Source organism: Bison bison, unplaced genomic scaffold (genome assembly GCF_000754665.1).
Source record: "Bison bison bison isolate TAMUID 2011002044 unplaced genomic scaffold, Bison_UMD1.0 scf7180017864297, whole genome shotgun sequence".
NCBI lineage: Eukaryota > Metazoa > Chordata > Mammalia > Artiodactyla > Bovidae > Bison > Bison bison.
In genome coordinates, this window is record NW_011494869.1 from 5295163 (window position 1) to 5317258 (window position 22096).

At 35.6% G+C, this 22096-nt stretch overlaps 1 protein-coding gene across 5 annotated transcripts in view; it reads right to left on the reverse strand.

Moving 5' to 3' along the window:
- Nucleotides 1–22096, reverse strand: part of NFAT5 (nuclear factor of activated T-cells 5, tonicity-responsive) — a 111830-nt gene that overhangs the window by 44327 nt on the left and 45407 nt on the right. For 3 of the 5 annotated variants that reach the window (XM_010850947.1, XM_010850946.1, XM_010850949.1), the window contains exon 2: nucleotides 7996–8121. In XM_010850947.1, the coding sequence (XP_010849249.1) occupies nucleotides 7996–8053 (58 nt within the window). In that variant the 5' untranslated portion in view covers nucleotides 8054–8121. Of the gene's footprint in view, nucleotides 1–1327; nucleotides 2056–7995; nucleotides 8122–22096 lie in introns of those variants that run through there. The other 2 variants (XM_010850950.1, XM_010850948.1) reach the window with 2 other exon arrangements.

Sequence of the window (22096 nt, forward strand, 5' to 3'; positions counted from 1 at the left end):
TTCCAGGCAATACTGGAGTGGGTTGCCATTTCCTCCTCCAGGGGCTCTTCCCAACCCAGGGATCGAACCCACACCTGCTGCAGGTGGATTCTTTACCACTGAGCCACCTGGGAAGCCCCTACATACTTGTGTATTAATCGATAAATTTACTAAAAAATTTAGCAAACTCTTAATATTATCTATTAAAAATAAATGCATAAAATAATAGCAAGAACATTTTAGATTTCAAATCTGTGGATGAAGAGCCAAGGATACAGAATGCCAACTGTAAAGTAATACATGGATTTTTGACTGTGCTAAGGGACAGCACCCCTACTCACTTCAACCCTCTGTCATTCAAGGGTCAACTGTATTATTAATTTGTTTGGAAAGATGAAAATGGAGTTTTAAATGATACTACATAGAGAAACCCATGTATATTTTACACAGTTTGCTTAAATTACATTTTAAAATTGAGAACTATTAGTTCTAGATTTGTAAACAAGAAATTAAATTATCACATCATTTCAGTGCTTTAAATACCATAAAAAAGAGATGATACTTTGTGGACCTAACTAAACTTTTTATAGAAAGCTATGAAATTAGAAACATTCTTTAAAGTCCTCAAAAGAAACAAATACCTTTCACTGATTTTTAAAAATATAACAGAAATGACATTTAACTAAACTTCCAAGATAAAAATGTGGTCTCTAGTATTTAAATATGCACTTATATTGTATAACTTTTCAATATCAGTGCAAAATCAGTTGAGTTTCCTTAAAAAAAAAAAAAAAAAAGCCATAAAAATTTACAAGTGTGCTAAGTGAACCCAATAGTGGAACGGAGAAGGAGTAAACAAGACTGCTCAGAAAATAGTAATAAAAAACAACACAGGTTATCTGGAAACCATTTCTGATCTAAAACACTTACTGTTCAGCCTAAGTTATTCTTTTTAAGTATTTCATTTTTCTTACTGGTAACAATGACTTCAAATCTAAACATTTTGTTTGATAAAAGTCACCAGATATAAGAACATATTTTCAGATCAAAGAAGAAAGATATTGACAGAAAAAATTTTATAAGGCCAACATTCATGTTGCCAAGGGATTGAAAAATCTAGAACACACAAAGTGGCTGCAAACCTGCTTTGTCAACACCTTACATGCCAACCTTCATTTTCTACTTTTCTTCTTCTTCTTAAAATATTAACGTAAAGTTTAAAACTTTACATAAAGCTTTAGTTTCAATCAGTATCAATTCACTATTTAGAAACAAAAAAAGAAAGGAAGGAAGGAAGAAAGAAAGAAAGAAAAAAAGACTTATGAAGAAGTCTGAAAACGAGACCGACCTATACCCTGGGTGAGATTGGATGGGTTAAGTGTCTCTGGCACTATTTGTCTTCACTATTGACAGACACTGTCACACAACCCACCACACGATGCCTGTCTCTGAATGGCGAAGCTAGAATGCAAGTTAAGTGTATTAATAGAAAAAACAACTAGCATCCCAGCATATAAAATAAGCAATCCAGATTACTTTACCAAAAAACAAAAATGAAAACAAAACAGAAAAAAAACCCCAAAACCCAAAAATCATAGTGTCTACCATTTAATTTACATGTTTAAAACAGTTTCAATTTCTCATTTGTACTTTTCCCACCCAACATAAGTTTATATGTTACAATAAGCAATGTTTTAAAACAGACTTTTAAAAATTAAATTATTAATACCCAAATAAATGCATATGGGGAAATTTCTTATTCAAAATTTTTGTTAACTCATATTCACCAATTTGCTCTTTTGTTTACTAATGCAATCTAATCCATAAGCCAGAATGTTTTAAGTGTTTTTAAACTGTTCCCTTACCCAAATTTCCTTAAAGAGCAGAAAATGTTATGTTCTGACAAATACACAAAAGCAGAAAAAAAAAATTTACAGCAAAAGAGTATTTTCATTTCTCAGGCCAGCTTCCAAACACTTCTTCATACCCCTCCCCGGCAAAGTTACTAATGTACACTTAAAAAATTTTTTTTTTAATTTAAAAAAATGTTTGCCTGTACTACACAGCATGTGGAATCTTAGTTCCAAACTAGGGATCGAACCCATGTCTCTGCCCTGGAAGCTTGGCGTCTTACCACTGAACTGCCAGAGAAGTTCTAATTTATACTTTTAAATTAGATATGCTGCTGTGCATAAAATGCTTGATCCCAGTGGTTCTATTTTGTAAAAAATTAGCTCTACTGCTGAAACTGAAAGGTTTGTTACTGATTTACTACAGACCATCCTTTTCTCCTCCAGTTCATCAAATTGCCAGTCAGAATTCTAATACTATACAATTAACTACTGTCCCACTTTTAATCTAAATTCTCCTAAAATAATTATTTTTACCTTGTCTGAGTGCCATTTATGAATATATTCACATAATATTTATTAATAATGTTTATTGAAAAATAAAATGCTTACAACATTTGCAAATGTCCTGACACTTAGAGCAATGTTTTTAAAATATGTATTTTGTCCTATTCAATCCTAAGTATATAAGCACAGGGTAAAAGAGGTACTAAGTACACATTATACAATTTATTTTTTAAATCTTCTCGGAAGAGAAAGATGCCTTCTATCATCCAGTGATTTAAATACTACTAGGTAGCATCAATCATTGATATTATCCTCACCCTCAAATAATTTAAACACAATAGGGAATAACTATACTAGCTGACAACTGTATTTGTTGTTGTCAAAGACCCCAGGAAGAACAGGTTTAAAAAAAATAGACAGCTATTATACTACCTGAAAGGTAATGTTTACTTGAAGACAAAAAGGGATTACCATCACATTAACTTAAGGACTAGAGAGAAAAAGCAGCTCTGAGGGATGCTATTTGAAGGTCACTTCAATGCTTTATCATATAATACATTTTAAAATAGTTTAGATTAAATAATAAAGGCACTCCAGCCAACACCAGTCCAATGTCTTCACACTTCTTTTTTTAGAAGTGACCAAAAAAAGGAAAAGAAAATAGTTTTTGTATCATTAAAATCTTCTAACTTAATTATTCAGAATGGTTTTACAACTGGATCTGGATTAGAGTGTATATTAGATCCAACTGTAGATAAAATAAAACATCTAGACAAAAACCAAAAGCAATAAATTGCTCTACTAAAAAGTTGTGATAATCGTTCACCCAACTTTATTATTTAATTTTTTAAAAAGTGGGAAGAGCATTCTAGGAAGAATACTTAATTAGTCAAATTTGCAGAATCATCTCACTGGGAAATGTCTGTTCTCCCTATGATTCATCATCCTTCATCCATGTTTTTTTATTTACAAAGGTTCCTAGTGAGAGAGTGTCAACATTAAAGACTTGAGAGAGTGTCAACATTAAAAACTAACTCAGAGAGGAAATCCCACAGCTCATGTGTTGTCTGATACACAAAACTTCAAAATAATGTAAAAAGCAGAGTGAGAATGGAAAGAAAGAAACAAAACAAAGCTTAAAAACTTGTTTTTATAAAAATAAGATCTATTTTTTTAAAAACCTTACTAACAAATGAAAGGAGAAATCCATGTGGGAGGGAGGTCAATGTTCATCTAAACATTATTAATCATCAAGCAACATTAAGTATCTATCTTAATAGCCTTAAAAAAGTTTTATTACTGTCCAGTTACAGGGGTAATATGAAAAATTTACTCAATTTCCACAAGATTCTGTCTATATGATAGAAATGTTAAGATAGCAATCAGATTCATATTAGTTCTTTATGATTCCAAAGCTCAAGCTAATTTTACTGTATTTCACATATAGGAAAAGAAAAATAATGTCACAGAAATAGGTGAAGTCTCTTGTTACATTCTACCCTTATCAATTTCCCTCACTCTAGTACAGTTGGAGTGTCTTTATATATAACTAATTATTATAAAATGGTTATGGTAATACGTTTTGCTTACTATCAATCTGGTTATGGTAATACGTTTTGCTTACTATCAATCTTATTGGTAACATAAAAAAGTAAGCCCACTTCTGTACATTAACTTATTAATGTGAAATTCTACAAAACACAGGGAAAAAAGAAACTGTCTATTTGATATATGTATTTTCTCTATGAATGGTTGAAAATCTGTGCAGTTTCAAAATGCTATTTCTAAAACTCGGGTGACACAAAAATGTGCTTATTCTATCAGAAAATGAATAAATCACAATATTTATAAAAGCTGCTAGAAATTAAGAGAATAAAAAAGGTAAACATTTAGGGAATAAATCATTAATAAGCCATGTGTACTTTTTGTCAATGAAAATTTACAATATGGACAGTCTCCCAAATTGGTAATTGTTTCTGAATTAACCATTACGGTTCAAGTCTGCTGATGCTTTTTTCATTCTAATAATGCAGATGTTAGTAAACATCTATACATAGGTCCATACACACATATTTCTATATGTATAAATATATGTATTTATGTGGAATTTTAAAAGATAGAATCCTACTCGGCAACATGTTTGTAACTGACTTCCTTTTGGAAGTGGTCCAGTTTTCTAGGAAAAGTAGGAATTGATCATATGGAATAACCAAGATCAATTCACCTTTCAGTTTACAACAATATCTTAATAAAGCTGTTATTTAAGAAAAATACCTGCCATATCTCTTTAAAACCCCTAAATTCTAATGTGACTGTTTCAGTTCTTCTTAGTAATTCTTACTAATATATTTTAGTGTCTTATAACCTACACTATAGGATTAAAGAAACAACAAAAAGAATCCTTTCACAACTTGAATTTTTTATCTACTCCTTGAACAACTCCTTATTTTACCAAAAAATATAATAAGTTCATGTGGATAACTTTATGTTAGAAAAATGGCCTCTGTCTTAATTATCAAAAACCTACAATATTCTTCAGGAAGTTTGTACCTTAAAACTTTTATACATTCACATATTGAATCTCAAACTACTAAGAAACTTTCTAGTGGGATAAAAACATATGTTTTTAAAAAATGGTTTAAAATACAAATTTCAGACTGCTGATATTCAACTACACCTCCAGACTGTGACACTGGCCCTCTAGAGAGGAGAGACATTGTGAGGAAGGAAGCCCTCTTTCCCCTACTCCCAGTCCAGGTTCTTACCAGACTAAAGATATTATAAATGACAGTATTAAAAGTGTGTATAATGTAGAGACAGGAAAGGAGGTTTCAGAGACATTCTTTTACCCAATATTCTGGATTGTGGATTAGCAGCATCATGTTTACTCAATCCTTCAGTAATACGTAAAGGGAAAAAAATATAGATTGGCGAATCTGAGAAACACATTTTTAATAATTAAATAATTTTAAATGTACATGAATATCTATATGCCCAGTCTCTAAATTTTAAAATTTAAATTGATTCAGAATTTGTGAAACACAAACCTTTATGGCAGAACTAGAAGTCTGTTCCCACCAGGCCCTCATACCTGATAGCAGCCAATCCAGCTCCTTCAAAACTCTGAAGAATTAACTACATCAAGAGTCATCATTTTTATGCATTTCATATTAAAACAGCAAATGCTACAGATTAAAAAATAAATCACAAAAGTCTAAATTAATGTATCTTTCCCTAAATATCTAGTCTTTTGGCCAGAAAACACTGAGTAACTGGTAATTTACTCCAAAACTCTTTTTGACATTTATATCGCTAAGGATATTAATATGCCAAATTTTTAAAAAGCAACTCTAAATATATATACTAACTGAACTCCCTACAATAATTATTCTGCAATTTAAACTCTCTTACCTATAATGTTAGATGATGAAGGCTCTATCAATAAGACACTAGAATTCTAGAATGAGTCTATGTTGGTTAAAAGTAAATATGTGTAAAAAAAAAAATTACAAATGGGTTTTAAATCACAGAAACTTTCTGTGTGTGAATATATGAAAATTGTCAAGGTCACCTCCTTACTCTTTTCACAATCTTACAATGTCAATAACTGCTTGATCTAATAAAAGACTATTACTTCAGAATACTTCCTTTAGTTAATTCTTGCTGCTAAGTTGCTTCAGTCGTGTCTGACTCTGTGCAACCCCATAGATGGCCTCCAACCAGGCTCCTCTGTCCCTGGGATTCTCCAGGCAAGAACACTGGAGTGGGGTGCCATTTCCTTCTCCAATGCATGAAAGTGAAAAGTCAAAGTGAAGTCACTCAGTCGTGTCCGACTCTTAGCGACCCCATGGACTGCAGCCTACCAGGCTCCTCCGTCCATGGGATTTTCCAGGCAAGAGTACTGGAGTAGGGTGCCATTGCTTTCTCCGAGTTAATTCTTACTTTCATGATTTTTCAACTCAAAGCCTTCATTCTAATTTATCTGGAGAGGATTATGGAGGGAGAGAGGGAGAGAGGGAGGAAGGATCAACATTCCATCAGTGACTCAAATTCAAAAACTTTCAATATTTATATATAAAAACTTCTAAAACTGAGTTTGGTATTATTTAAAAGGAAGTGTTGTTCTTTTTCCAAATCTAGTTAACATTTTTCAGCTTTTAAAAGGAACTGGATCTACTGTCAACAGATGTTAAAAAGCACAGAAGAAACAGACTTTTAGTTCTATACAGATTCAAAATGGCTTTAAAAAAAAATCTCAAAAGATACAAAAGAAATCAGTTAGTCAATTTCTACCTGTGGATTTAAAGTGAAATATTTCATTTAAAAATTTTAAAAAATATTTTATTATCTGATACTATTTTAAAACTAAATACTTAAATTCCAGAAAAAAATATTCAGTGCATATAAAATGAAACCAGGTCATCTTTACAATTCAATTTCTAAAAAGTTCACGATTAAATCCACAGAATCTGTTAGAAAATGTCTGGCAACACATGAACAGTGAGCAGGGCTAGTATGTTTCTTGGCCATGGTTAAAGTTTTCCTGCCCTCAACAAGGAAGGCTGCAGATTACACTGTACGGCTCAGGGGAAATATTGGTACACAAAGTGACTGGACTTAGGTTAATGCAAATAAGAAAAATACCCAAAGTTCCACTTCAGTACCAATATTCTCATTTAAACCACAACCTTCCACTTCACTGTTCTCTTTGAAACAAAAAGAATTTACTGAAAACAATCCTCTGATGGATTCTAAGTACCATTTTAAAAGATGAAAGGTATCATATTGGGCAAGAAACCTCTAATTAGTAAGAGACAGATAAAGCTTCAGAGTATGTACATATAATTTTCTAACTTTTTTTAAAAAACCAAACACACTTAGTAATCTGCAAACCCAACTAAAAAAAGAATTACAGTTGGGCAATCTAGTATTATTGAAAACATTCTTATTATTTATCATAATCAAGACATTTTCCTATTAATTTATCTGTCAATCTTTTAATTCAGTAAAAATTTGAACCAATTTTATATAATTATAAAGTGTATGATTTGAGAGCTGATTAAAAATAAACTTGATAAATTTCAAACATTACTTTCCATACATTTTCACTAATATAAAAAAGTATCTTTATATAAACATTACATTCAAATCTTCCATTACTTTTGATTAAATTTAAAATAAGTGTAAGGTCACACATGTTTTTAAATGTAGGGAAAAGGTTATAGTAACATGCTACCAACCAAAAAAACACTTGGTGCTTGAGTCCTTTTTCAGATTACACGAAATAAAACATTTTCCCCTTGGAGCAAACTTTCAAAAATAACTGTTTTATAGACTCAAATGTAATTTTCTATCCACAGCTTGTTATTTAATAACTTTATTATGTGCAGTCAACCAAAGAGCTTTAAACTCACTCCCATAGTTGAAGATAAGATCCATTCTGGGAGATGGATCTAACAGATGTGCCAATATGAAATTTTAAGAAATAATAAATGTATAAAAGTATTTTATAGAAAAATTTTAATGTTAAAAGTATGTATTTTAAAACCTCCTGAAACAAACCCTCAAATCACACTCTTTAATACAAATTTTGCCAGCACTGTTCATGTTGACCAGATAATGCTTTAGTTTTCTTTAAAAAGTAAAATGAAATGCATACCAGCAGCAACTACAGCTGGAGGAGGCGAGCCTGCCTCACCACCACTTGTCTGACTCATTGATGCTACAGGTGTTTCTCTAGATGGAGGTAACTGTAACTCCTTTGGGAGAAGATCATAGACAGATTCTGTTGGGAGAAAGAGAAAAAATTTTTATGAGCACAAAATTAATGTTTTTCCACTCACAAGAATTATATTATTCATACACACACACACTAAACTTCATGTAATTACTGTTGTAAAAATTATTAGCAAACATTTTTATTTTATTATAATTTTAGTGAAAGGCACAATGAACTTTCCATTCATTCTGACTCCCATTTTCTTCTTGGCTTTTCCTTTCATGCTGATGATATACAGAAAAAGTTACCAAATTTTTTAAACCATATAAAACTAGGCAGTAGAGACGCCAAATAACACAAGATGCTCCAAAATCTCTGTTTAAAAAAAAAAAAAAGTATTATGTCTCATCCTTTACATGTAAGATGGCATGTACTGGTGTATATCAGCTATAAATTGGCTTCTTCAAACAGACCATTAGTCTACTCCTACTCTTTTATCCAGCACTTTCATAAAATATTTTAATTTGCTATCATATTGAATTTTTCCCTCCTAAAGACACTAGAAAGAGGAATGTTATGACTCAAGGAACTACTTCTTACTCTGAGATATCTCCAACTCAAGAAAGGCATAAGCATAGGATTCTCTGAAATGAAAAAGCATAAGTGCCTTTATTAGACTATGATTAGTTTTGTATCCCAGATTAAAGAATACTGTGTATCTTTTAAATATATTTAATAATATTATAATTGTCCATAACATCAAATTTATATCTACTATTCAAAAATTAGTTTATAATTGTTATTACATGCATTTAGGACAGAAATAATAATCAAGATATCCTCTAAAGACAGTAGAATCAATGTTGGAAAAATCTTCAGAAGACCAATTAGAATCCTATGTTCATTTTCTGAAAAACCAAGGCACAGAGTTTAAGGGACTTGCCTAGTATTCCAAGAAAAGCAATATTTCAACAATTAAGGAAGACTATTATTTGTACTAAGTGATTAAAAAAATAAAAGTAGCACTAGAAGACGTTTTATCCTCGGTAGCAAACAATATTTCTAGTTAACTGTTTACTGAATTCAAAAATATTTTGAACCTCCCAGTTAAAATATGTATCCTGAATTTCACACAGATAGGAATAAGAAAGAATATCATGAAGGAAAGCTAAAATTAGAAGTTGTAGTATTAAATGATCTTTGTTCACAATGAAGAATCAACTGAAATTTTTCTTTTGAAAAACTATTACCTAACACTTGAAATTTTCATCTTCAAAGCATTTGGCAAATTTTACATCTTCCTAAATATAATAAAAATTTTCAGCTTGTTAAACCATTGCTAAAAGCCTTAAGTGTTAGTTCTAGAAGGTCTTGTACGTCTTCATAGAACCACTCAACTTCAGCTTCTTCAGCATTACTGGTAGGGGCATAGACTTGGATTACTGTGATACTGAATGGTTTGCCTTGGAAACGAGCAGAGATCATTCTGTCATTTTTGAGATTGCATCCAAATACTGCATTTTGGACTCTTGTTGACTATGATGGCTACTCTGTTTCTTCTAAAAGATTCTTGCCCACAGTAGTAGATATAATGATCATCTGATTTCCAAAAAAGATGTCCTTTTCATTATAGGGGACTGGAATGCAAAAATAGGAAGTCAAGAAATACCTGCAATAACAGGCAAATTTGGCCTTGGCATACAGAATGAAGCAGAGCAATGGCTAACAGAGTTTTGCCAAGAGAACGCACTGGTCACAGCAAACACTCTCTTCCAACAACACAAGAGAAGACTCTACACACGGACATCACCAGATGGTCAATACTGAAATCAGACTGATTATATTCTTAGCAGCCAAAGATGGAGAAGCTCTACACAGTCAGCAAAAATAAAACTGGGAGCTGACTGTGGCTCAGATCATGAACTCCTTATTGCCAAATTCAGACTTAAATTTAAGAAAGTAGGAAAAACCCCTAGACCATTCAGGTATGACCTAAATCAAATCCCTTATGATTATAAAGTGGAAGTGACAAATAGATTCAAGGGATTAGATCTGATAGACAGAGTGCCTGAAACTATGGACGGAGGTTTGTGACACTGTGCAGGAGACAATGATCAAGACCATCCCCAAGAAAAAGAAATGCAAAAAGGCAAAACGGTTGTCTGAGGAGGCCTTACAAAGAGCTGTGAAAACAAGAGAAGCAAATGGCAAAGGAGCAAAGGAAAGATATACCCATTTGAATGCAGAGTTCCAAAGAATAGCAAGGAGAGATAAGAAAGCCTTCCTCAGCGATCAATGCAAAGAAATAGAGGAAAACAACAGGATGGGAAAGACTAGAGATCTCTAAGAAAATTAGAGATACCGAGGGAACATTTCAGGCAAAGACAGGCACAATAAAGGACAGAAATGGTATGGACTTAACAGAAGCAGAATAGAGTAAGAAGAGGAGGTAAGAATACATAGAAGAACTATAAAACAAAAGATCTTCATGACCCAGATAATCACGATGGTATGATTACTCACCTAGAGCCAGACATCCTGGAATGAGAAGTCAAGTGGGCCTTAGGAAGCATCACTACGAACAATGCTAGTGGAGGTGATGGAATTCCAGTTGAGCTATATTTCAAATCCTAAAAGATGATGGTGTGAAAGTGCTGCACTCAATATGCCAGCAAATTTGGAAAACTCAGCAGTGGCCACAGGACTGGAAAAGGTCAGTTTTCATTCCAATCCCAAAGAAAGGCAATGCCAAAAAATGCTCAAACTACTGCACAATTGCACTCATCTCACACCCTAGCAAAGTAATGCTCAAAATTCTCCAAGCTAAGCTTCAGCAATACGTGCACCGTGAACTTCCTGATGTTCAAGCTGGTTTTAGAAAAGGCAGAGGAACCAGAGATCAAATTGCCAACATCTGCTGGATCACTGAAAAAGCGACAGTTCCAGAATTACTGACTGTGTCAAAGCCCTTGAATCTGTGGATCACAACAAACTGTGGAAAATTCTTCAAGAGATGGGAATACCAGACCAGCTGACCTGCCTCTTGAGAAACCTGTATGTAGGTCAGGAAGCAACGTTAGAACTGGGACATGGAACAATAGACTGGTTCCAAATAGGAAAAGGAAGACGTCAAGGCTGTATATTGTCACCCTGCTTATTTAACTTATACGCAGAGTACATCATGAGACACGCTGGGCTGGATGAAGCACAAGCTGGAATCAAGATTTCTAGGAGAAATATCAAAAACCTCAGATATGCAGATGATACCACACTTATGGCAGAAAGTGAAGAAGAACTAAAGAGCCTCTTGATGAAAGTGAATGAGGAGAGTGAAAAAGTTGGCTTAAAACTCAACATTTAAAAAACTAACATCATGGCATCTGGTCCCGTCACTTCACGGCTAATAGATGGGGAAGCTATGGAAACAGTGACTTTGGGCTCCAAAATCAGTGACTGGGCTCCAGTGATTCTGGGCTCCAGAATCACTGCAGATGGTGACTGCAGCCATGAAATTAAAAGATGCTTGCTCCTTGGAAGAAAAGTTATGACCAACCTAGATAGCATATTAAAAAGCAGAGGCATTATTTTGCCAACAAAAGTCCATCTAGTCAAAGCTTTGGTTTTTCCAGTAGTCATGTATGGATGTGAGAGTTGGACTGTGAAGAAGGCTGAGCGCCGAAGAATTGATGCTTTTGAACTGTGGTGTTGGAGAAGACTCTTGAGAGTCCCTTGGACTGCAAGGAGATCCAATCAGTCAATCCTAAAGGAAATAAGTCCTGAATATTCATTGGAAGGACTGATGCTGAAGCTGAAACTCCAATCCTTGGGCCACCCGATGCAAAGAACTGACTCATCTGAAAAGACCCTGATGCTGGGAAAGACTGAAGGTGGGAGGAGAAGAGGACGAGAGAGGATGAGATGGTCTGATGGCATCACTGACTCAATGGCCATGAGTTTGAGTAAACTCCAGGAGCTGGTGATAGACAGGGAGGCCTGGCGTGCTGCAGTCCATTGGGTTGCAAAGAGTTGGACACAACTGAGTGACTGAACTGAACTGAACTGATAAGCCTTAAGTAAATTATTTCCACCTTTCAAATAATATAGAGGAAAGAGTAGGGAGAAACTAATTAAAACAGAAATGCCCATCATCAAATATTGATTTTAATAAAATTATTTTTCTCAATCCATGCTGAAAACAAGAGCTTCTTATATATAAAAGAAAAGCATACTCAAGACCCTTTTTTGGGGGAGGAGATAAACAGAAAGAAATATGAAAGTAAAATTCGCTTAGATAAAAAGAGAAAGGATCTGCCAAAATGCATTTATGTCCAGGGGAAAAAAAAACCAAACCTAGGAACAGCCCAATAACTAACCACATTTCAGTTTCCCAAAGAGGAATACAAAGTTGAATCTAAATTAGAAGTATAAAAGCAGTGTTAGTAAAAATACACTGGAAAGTAACTAAATATAGAACTTCTTATATCTCAGTCTTCCCCACAGCCTACCCTCCAAACCAAATAAGTCAAGTGGAAGGTGTAGGACAGATGGATTCATTCCTTCACCAAAGGTATTTTCTGATTAACTGACTCAAGTGTTTGAAAATTAGAGAATTCAGAAGTGTTATCCTATCTTTCCAAGGAAAACAGCAGTTAACAGTTCATACCGTCACAGGCTCTGACTTTAGACAGCACTCTGTTGGCTCCGCTACTTTAAGCAACTTAAATCCTCAATAAAACTTTTATTTTAGCCCATTACCTCAAAGAGATTCCCTCCAAGATAAAACTATACAACCTGACCACATACACTGGTCTTACTCTCAGGCCTGCGTGTGTGCTAAGTTGCTTCAGCTGTGTCCTACTCTTTGCAACCCTATGGACTGGGGCCCACCTGGTTCCTGTCTACGGGGATTCTCAAGGCAAGAATACTGGAGTGGGTTGCCATGCCCTCCTCCAGAGGCTCTTCCCAACCCAGGAATCAAACCCAGGTCTCCCACATTGCAGGAGGATTCTATACTGTCTGAATCACTAGGGAAGCCCAAAGAACAGCACAGGCCCTTTAAATACATGAAAACAACAAACAATCCTGCCTCATGTTAAGCAGTCATATCTATTTTCCTTGCATTATCTGTTAAATCAGCTAAATAAATATGGGAGGAATGAAATTCTAGATTTATAAGCATAGGATATGAAGAAAGAGAATGGGAAACCTATAATGGAAAAGCAGTTTGCCGAGAAAAGACTTCCTTAGAAAACAAAAGTATAATCTGTACATTTATTTTAAAGAACCTACTAGATTTTAAAAGAATTTTTAAGATTTTTCTTTTAGAGAGAGAAAATGGTTACAAGGTTTCTTTTTGGGGTAATAAGAATTCCAAAATTAGATTATGGCAATGGCTACACAATTCTATAAAATATACCAACCACCACTGACTGTACACGTTAAATGGATGAATCTTACGATATGCAAATTATACAAGGGTAAACGCTGTTTTTAAAAAAGAGAGAAACAGAAACAGAAAAAATAAAGATAACTGAGAACTGCACAAGAGTGAGCTAGGTCTATGTTCCTAATAAACTTCATGGACAAAATACCTCTTCACATAGTTTCTGTTTGTAAAAAGTAAAACTGTGAAGGCTAAACTGCAAACTAATTTAATTTGCTTTTTAAGGCTCTTCTATTAGATGAGGAAAATTTAACAGCCATAGGTATCCTACATTCAGTAAAATAACCTGATGAAAATCTTTAAAAGTTCTTATGAATAAGATTAATGTAGACTTCATAAAACAGATGCCTCTAAGCAACAGCACTCGAAAATCTTATGGGTTCCCCACCTTGAGAAACGCAGTTACATCAACAACTTGAAAAAAGATAAGGAATTTGCAAATGACACAGGCCTAAGAGGAATATATCATATGTCATAATTCATCACAGATAATGAAAACTGGAACATCTGCCCAAAAGAATAAAGTGAACTTTGATACAGATCAATGTAACAGCTGGTAAAAAACTGCTCTTGTGCAGTGTACTCAAATGTACTCACTCTCTTTCTCATTCTTTTTTTCAAAATCTAGAAACGATTTTACTTTTGCTTTTTAAAGAATTCTTTCCTTGGTCTGTCAGAATTGGGGTGATCATATTTTTTCCATTAATGTGCTAATAATTTGTGCAATAATAATGTTAATCAACTCATTTAATTGTTCATTATAAATTTTAGTTGACCAAAATCCCAATATAAGTGGGATTAAGTATCCATGTAACAGACTTAGATCAAGTACAATAGAATAGTTACCATAAATTATTAACATAAGTGTATGAAAAAAAGAAATTAGGCAGAAAAGCAAACAAGCTCAGAAGATCAAGAGTTTGTTTTATGTTAGTACAACAGTGCAGAGCCTACAGCAATTAGAGGAATGAAATCATTTTCAGATATTAAAAGCAAACTAAATGCTTCCTAATGTTTGATGGGAAGGTAAACAATGCAAATATTGGCTGGCTGGTTGGTGTGTGTGTTCAGTCAGTCATTCAATAAATTCCAATAGATCCTTTTATATCACTAGTTATTTCTGGGCAATTTGGTCTTTAACTCTGCAACACTGGCTATAGGGCGAGTCCCATCACACTGCATCAAACTCAAGGAGACAGAAATCCTATCCTGAGGGCACAAGGCAGTGAAAAAGAAGAAAAAACTGGTAACTTAATAGTGAAGCATTTTTTTTATTCTTCTCAATTAGAAACTCTGTTTCCTAACTGCTGATCAACCAAATCACATTGTACTATTTTACATGTTGCCCAGTTTCAAAAACATGAAAGACTTCAAACCCTTATACTCCTCACTTTCCCACAGAAGAGTCCAGGGAGACAAAAACAAATGAAACAGCTGAGAAAAGACATGCTTTTCTAGTTTTTCCCCTTTGCAAAATAACACCATTAATAATGCAATTACATCTACCATTTATTGAGCACTTGGTTGTTGGCACAGGCACTGTTCAAAGGTCTTCTACATACATACTCACTTAATTTCAAAATAATTATGTGAAGTCAGTTTTACCAATAAAGAATGTAAAACTTAATAGTTAAAAAAAAAAAGGAAAAGAAAAATACATATGATAAAACAACGAAAGAAGGGAATGATAAAGTTTAGGACAGCAATTTCCTTTGATGGGGAGACAAGGATATAGGACAAAGGAGTAGCAGAAATAAGTTGGTCTGGACAGCAGGCTCAAGAATTTTCTTTTTACTAAAATATATAATCTAATCAGTAAATACAATAAAAGGCTATGCATGGACAGTGCACAGCCTTCAGAATTGCTATAAGGCTTAACTAAGATGATCTGTTAAAAAGAACTCTGTAAATTATTCTTGGGGCTTTCCTCGTGGCTCAGTGGTTAAGAATCTGCCTGCCAATGAAAGAAACAAGGGTTCAATTCCTGGGTTGGGAAGATATCCTGGAGAAAAAAATGGCAATTCACTGTAGTATTCTTGCTTGGTAAATCCCATGAATAGAGGAACCTGGCGGGCTACAGTTCATGGGGTCGAACATGACTTAGGGACCAAACAACAACAACAACATCACCATTTTGCCTTTGTTGACCTGATAGCTAGCATTCAATATTCAGCTGCTTCAGAGTCAGAAAGTAAAGATCAGAATTTTCAGAGTCCACCTACTCTTGAACTTTTCTGAAGACACTTATTAACTTTCAGGTAACCAAACAAATCATAGTTGTACACAACTAATACCAGAGACTTATCTTCATGCAGAGATAAACAATATAAAAGGTGGTAGTAGTGGAGTAAATAAATGAATGCTTCTATTCAACTGTCAAGCAATCAGCTAAATGGAAGTACTTGCGGTAAAAAAAAAAAAAATGATACTTTGTGTTGGAAATGCTTTAAAAAATTAATGAAAAGTAAATTAATGCTCAGCATAGATATTAGTTATTCAAATAATGAGTGCTCCCAGATACTAGATGCAAACATTCTAATACTGGAAATGTATTTATAAATGTTTGTATCTTGTTTCTAAAATGGGATTTCACTTTGTTTTTTAAGTCTATATACAAAGCTACCTTAGCATCCAGAAGAGTTAAAAAAGACTTACGAAGAGTTCTTGCAAATGGTTTGGCAAACTAATTGCCTTACTCTTCCATGTCTTTATTAACTACCTCAATAAGCTGGTGAATCCCAAGGCTATGGTTTCACATCAGACATTCTAAAACAAAATGCCTGGCACCTCCACTGTGCCAACATACTTCTGCATTGAAGAGAGACAGCATTCATTCTGTTAAAAACACTTTGGGCTTGACAGTCATCATACTTGGCATCTCCACTGGAAAATGTACTGGCTGCAGGTCTACTGGATATTTGGTTTCTAAAAGATTATTAAGTCCAAGAATAACTTGTATGTGATCTCTGTTTTAATAAAATTTTCTCATTTAAGTTTAAATCCATTTACTAGTTTGCTGTTACTTATTTAATCATATCACCTTTTTTTGAATATATTTTATTACCATTTTCCTCAAGCTAGTGGTCTACAATAATTTTAAACAATATGCAGCAGCACAGATTGCAACAATTTGGGAAATAAGAAGAATAACTTGAGATCTATTTTTTCTAATAGGTATTATTTTTCACTTTAAAATTTCACAATTATTTTCTACATAACGTAGTAACACTTATAAGATACAGAATGGATTATTCTATTTAACCATTTTTGTTATATATTATACTTTCTTAATTTATTTATACTATTTTCAAAAGAAGTTATTTAAGTCTGTTCTAGAATAAACACTTTCAAAGTCTTACCTATGACCTGACTACTGAGTAAAACCTTTATCGATTTATAATTTCCAAACATCTTATAGGAATATTTTTTCAAATCAGCTTTAAAGAATTGTAGAGTTCAGAGTTCAAGAAGGGTAAGGAGGACTAGGGCTGAGTGTCAGAAGTAAAGAATGAGAAGGGAATCCATGGTATGGGTGGGAGTGGTGGAGGTCTGGCAAAATGGTTTCAGAGCCCAAGCAGGGTGAGAAAAATATTAATGGGGAGCGGGAGGGAGAGGGAGAAGATTTCCAGGTGCAGAGTCCAAGCAATGTAAATAAAATATCTGCAGCCTAGTATGTGGTATCAGAACCCAAGCATAATGAATAACTTATCTAGGGATGGGGGTGGGGAAAGGTGGGAGAGAGTAGAAGGGTGGGATGGAACCCAAGAAAGCAGGATGAGAAGAGGAAATTTTGCCTGACACACAGGACAACCTACTGGGTTAGAGTCCAAGCAAAGTCAAAGTCTCCTGGGATGAGTAGCCCAAACAGAATGAGGACAGTATGTAGAGGAGGGAAGGCACAGAGTCTAGCATAGGGTGTCAGAGTCAGAGCATGGTGAGAAATGTAGCCTTTAGGGGATGGCACAGGATATCACAGCTAAAGACAATGAGGTGACGGAGGATACCCAACACAGGGAAACAAAGTTTGAGCAGGGTATAAAGGGTATTCATGCAAGGGCAGCCAGCTCTAGGTGTAAGAACCCAAGCAATAAGAAGGATGTCCATATAATAGGGCTGCCTGAGCTGGGTATCAAAGATTAAGCAGGAAGTAGAGTGTGCCCCGGAGAAGGCAGTGGCACCCCACTCCAGCCCTCTTGCCTGGAAAATCCCATGGACAGAGGAGCTTGGTGGGCCGCAGTCCATGGGGTCGCTAAGAGTTGGACACGACTGAGCAACTTCACTTTCACTTTTCACTTTCATGCACCTGAGAAGGAAATGGCAACCCACTCCAGTGTTCTTGCCTGGAGAATCCCAGGGATTGGGGAGCCTGGTGGGCTGCCGTCTATGGGGTCGCACAGAGTTGGACACGACTGAAGCGACTTAGCAGCAGCAGCAGCAGAATGTGCCCATGAGGGGAGTGTGGAAGACCAACATGGGAATTAGAAATTTAAGCAGGGTGAGGAGGGCATTCATATGAGGCCTTCAAGCCTGAGCAGGATGAAGAGGACATATTCATGAATGGGCAGCCCAGCATAAGATGTTGGAGTCCCAGTGGAGTAAACAAGATATTCATGAGGTTGAGGGAGCAGGAGCATAGGGCATCTCTTAAGTAGAATATCAAAATCTTAGTAATGTGAAGGCTATCTGCCTAGCAGGGCTGCCCAAAATGGGGAGTCAGAACCCAAGGAGGGTGAGGAGGGTGTCAACAGATAAGCAAGAGGGCAGCTCTGGGAGTCACAGCATACATAGGATGAAGGAGGAAAGCAGTCACAGTCTAGAGGCAAGTTATGTATGTCCAAGTTGGATAATTAGATATCAGTGTGTAGGAAAGGGGGAAGCAATGGCAAAAGAAGCTCAATTATACAAAGGGAGATTGCTCAAATAAGTAAATATATTAAAATTAAAGGGAATAAAGTTTTGCAGTGTTGAACAAAGGAGTTACAAACAGAGGGAGAAAAACAAGGAGGAACCGTGTGTTACTAAACTGCAACTGGAGGTATCAGCATGAACTCATAAGAGAAAGAAGAATAAAAATATAAATGTATATAGGTATGTAAGGACTTGCCTCATAGCTCAGTCGGTAAAGCATCTTTCTGCAATGCAGGAGACCCGGGTTCGATTCCTGGGTTGGGAAGACCCTCTGGAGAAGGAAATAGCAACCCACTCCAGTATTCTCTCCTGGAGAATCCCATGGATAAAGGAGCCTGATAGGCTACAGTTCATGGGATCGCAAGAGTTGGACATGACAGCAACTAAACCACCAGTGTCCATAACTTCCTGAATTGGGAGACTGACATCGGTGTATGACCAATGACCAATGTAAGTATATACTTCAGTTCAGTTCAGTCGCTCAGTTGTGTCAGACTCTTTGTGACCCTGGGGACTGCAACACATCAGGCCTTCCAACTCCCGGAGTTTACTCAAACTCATGTCCATTGAGTCGGTGATGCCATCCAACAATCTCATCCTCTGTCATCCCCTTCTCCTCCCACCTTCAATCTTTCCCAGTATCAGGGTCTATGCTGCTGCTGCTGCTGCTGCTGCTAAGTCGCTTCAGTCATGTCTGACTCTGTGCAACCCCAGAGACGGCAGCCCACCAGGCTCCCCCGTCCCTGGGATTCTCCAAGCATGAACACTGGAGTGGGTTGCCATTTCCTTCTCCAATGCATGAAAGTGAAAAGTCAAAGTGAAGTCGCTCAGTCGTGTCCGACTCCTAGTGACCCCATGGACTGAAGCCTACCAGGCTCCTCCGTCCATGGGATTTTCCAAGCAAGAGTACTGGAGTACGGTGCCATCGCCTTCTCTGATTAGGGTCTATAAATATACGTATATTCCCAAGCTCTGTCTTCTAAAAGATTCTGTAAGAAGCACGACCCCAAAAGCATACTCATGAAAAATAAGCTTACCTAGTACCCAGATCCTGGTTTCTAAATACTCTTTTCGTCTGAAAGTAGTTAGGGCTTCTTTGAGAAATAGCTGTTATCAGGACTGGGATACGAAAAGTACAAGATTAGCCTAATACATATATTGTTTTGCTAAAGTAAGAAAGTACTCAAATAACTAAGGAGACATGTCAAAAGGATACAGAAACTATCTTGACCAGGCTCTCACTAAGCAACATGAGCATGAAAATAAGCAATGGAAGTTCCCTGGCAGTCCAATGGTTAGTACTCAGTGCTTTCACTGCCATGTCCTGGGTTCAATTCCTGGTTGGGGAACTAATCCTGTAAGCCATACAGCATGGCCAAAAAAGACAGTAATAATAGTAACAGATTAAAATCGAATGAAAACATAAAAGTCCATACTGACATAAAATAGTAATGAATAAACTGGAAGTATGATGAGGAAAGAGATATTTATACAGTTTCAAAGTACAACTTCACAAAACATTTACTGATTACAAAGGAGAAATGGGGTAACTTTGGAGAAGTCTGACAGATACCATCTTAATCAAGTGATCAAAGTGAGTATCATCAGTAATGATACAAATCAAAATTGTATGCCACCCTAGGATGCAGAAAGAATTTATCATTATTTCTGTGGTATTTGTACCAAAGATGCATAATTTGAATGCAATCATCAGGAACATTCCACAAATAAGTGATCTGTAATCTTCAAAAGTATCAGAACTGTGAAAAGTCCAGGAAAGACCGACGAACTTGTCTGGCACCTTATTATTCCACACTCATTGGCTCAGTATTTTTAGCTATGCCATCTCATGTTTACTAACACCTTCAAACTGACAGAACAATTAATTTAAACATGCATTCATCATATATTTAGCACCTGTACTGGACTAAGGACACAACCTAAGAGGAAATCACTCAAGAAATTCACAGTTGAAAGAAAATAAAATTAGTCAAGTTTAAAAATAATGCAATATGCTACAAATGGGAGAAAATATTTGCAAATGATGTGACAGACAAGGGCTTACCCTCCAAAATATATAAACAGCCCATACAACTTAACAACAAAAAACAAACAATCCAACTGAAAAATGGGCAGAAGACTTTAACAGACATTTCTCCAAAGAAGACAAACAGATGGCAGTAGGCACATGAAAAGATGCTCAACATCACTAATTATTACATAAGTGTAAATCAAAACTACAATGAGGTACAACCTCACACTGGTCATAATGGCCATCATTAAAAAGTCTACAAATAACAAATGCTGGAGAAGCTGTGGAGAAAAGGGAACCCTCTGACACTGTTGGTGGGAATGTAAGTTGGTATAGTGGCTATGGAAAACAGTATGGAGGTGTCTCAGAAAACTAAAATCAGAATTACCATATGTTCTGGCAATTCTACTCCTTGGACAAAACTGTAATTCAAAAAGACAGATGCATCCCTATCTTCAGAGCACCACTATTCACAATAGTCAAAACAGGGAAACAACCTAAATGCTCATCAACAGACAAATGGATTAAAAAAAGGTGTAGTCCATATATACAATGTAATACTACTGAGTAATAAAAAAGTAGAATAATGCCATTTGCAGCAACATGAATGCAACTAGAGATTATCATACTAAGTGAAGTCAAAATGAGAAAGTCAAATACCATACGGTATCACATAGTGGAATCTAAAACATGCAACAAATCAAACTATCTATAAAACAGAAACACACTTATAGAGAACAGATTTGTGTTTGCCAAGTTGGGGGGCGGGAGAGGAATGGACTGGGAGTTTGGGGTTGGTTGATGCAAAACTATTACATTCAGAATGGCTAAACAAGCCCCTAAAGTACAGCACAGCGAACTATATTTAGCAAGTATTAGTGTTGGTCGCTCAGTCGTGTCCAACTCTTTGCCACCCCATGAACTGTAGCCCTAAAGGCTTCTCTATCTATGGGATTCTCCAAGCAAGAATACCTGAGAGGATTGCCATTTCCTACTATATTCAATATCCTGCAATAAACCATAATGGAAAAAAATATACAAAATAATGTATATATGTGTATGACTGAGTCACTTCGCTACACTGCACAGATTGGCACAACACTGTAAATCAACTATACTTCAAAAAAAATACAATATGTGCTTTAATAGAAATATAGACTGTTATGCAACTGGAGAAGAGGGAATCCTAAACACTGTCTATAAAGGTCCGAGAAGGGTGCCTGGGGTATGTGACACCTGAGGTCAACCTTGAACAATGAATTGGGTATTTGACAGATACATTTGTGAAGAAGGAAGAGAAACTTTAAAAGAAAATCTGTGGAGAAGGAAATGGCAACCCACTCCAGTATTCTTGCCTGGAGAATTCCATGGAGAGAGGAGCCTGGCAGGCTATAGTCCATGGGGTTGCAAGAGTTGGACATGATTTAGCAACCAAAACCACCAAATATAGAAAAGAGCTAAATTCATAACTTGAGATGTCAGTTTTTCTTTAATTAATGGTAATCTTTTTATGTTCTAACTACCTGGTCTTTGTTGCAAAAACCTCTGTGTATCCTGGCTTCTCCCTTATCTCTTCAGTCAGTTCCTCAGAGCTGTCTGAAAGGCTATCTTCTGGGTTTAAGTCCTCAGCAACTTCACTGAATAAATCATAAGCCTCA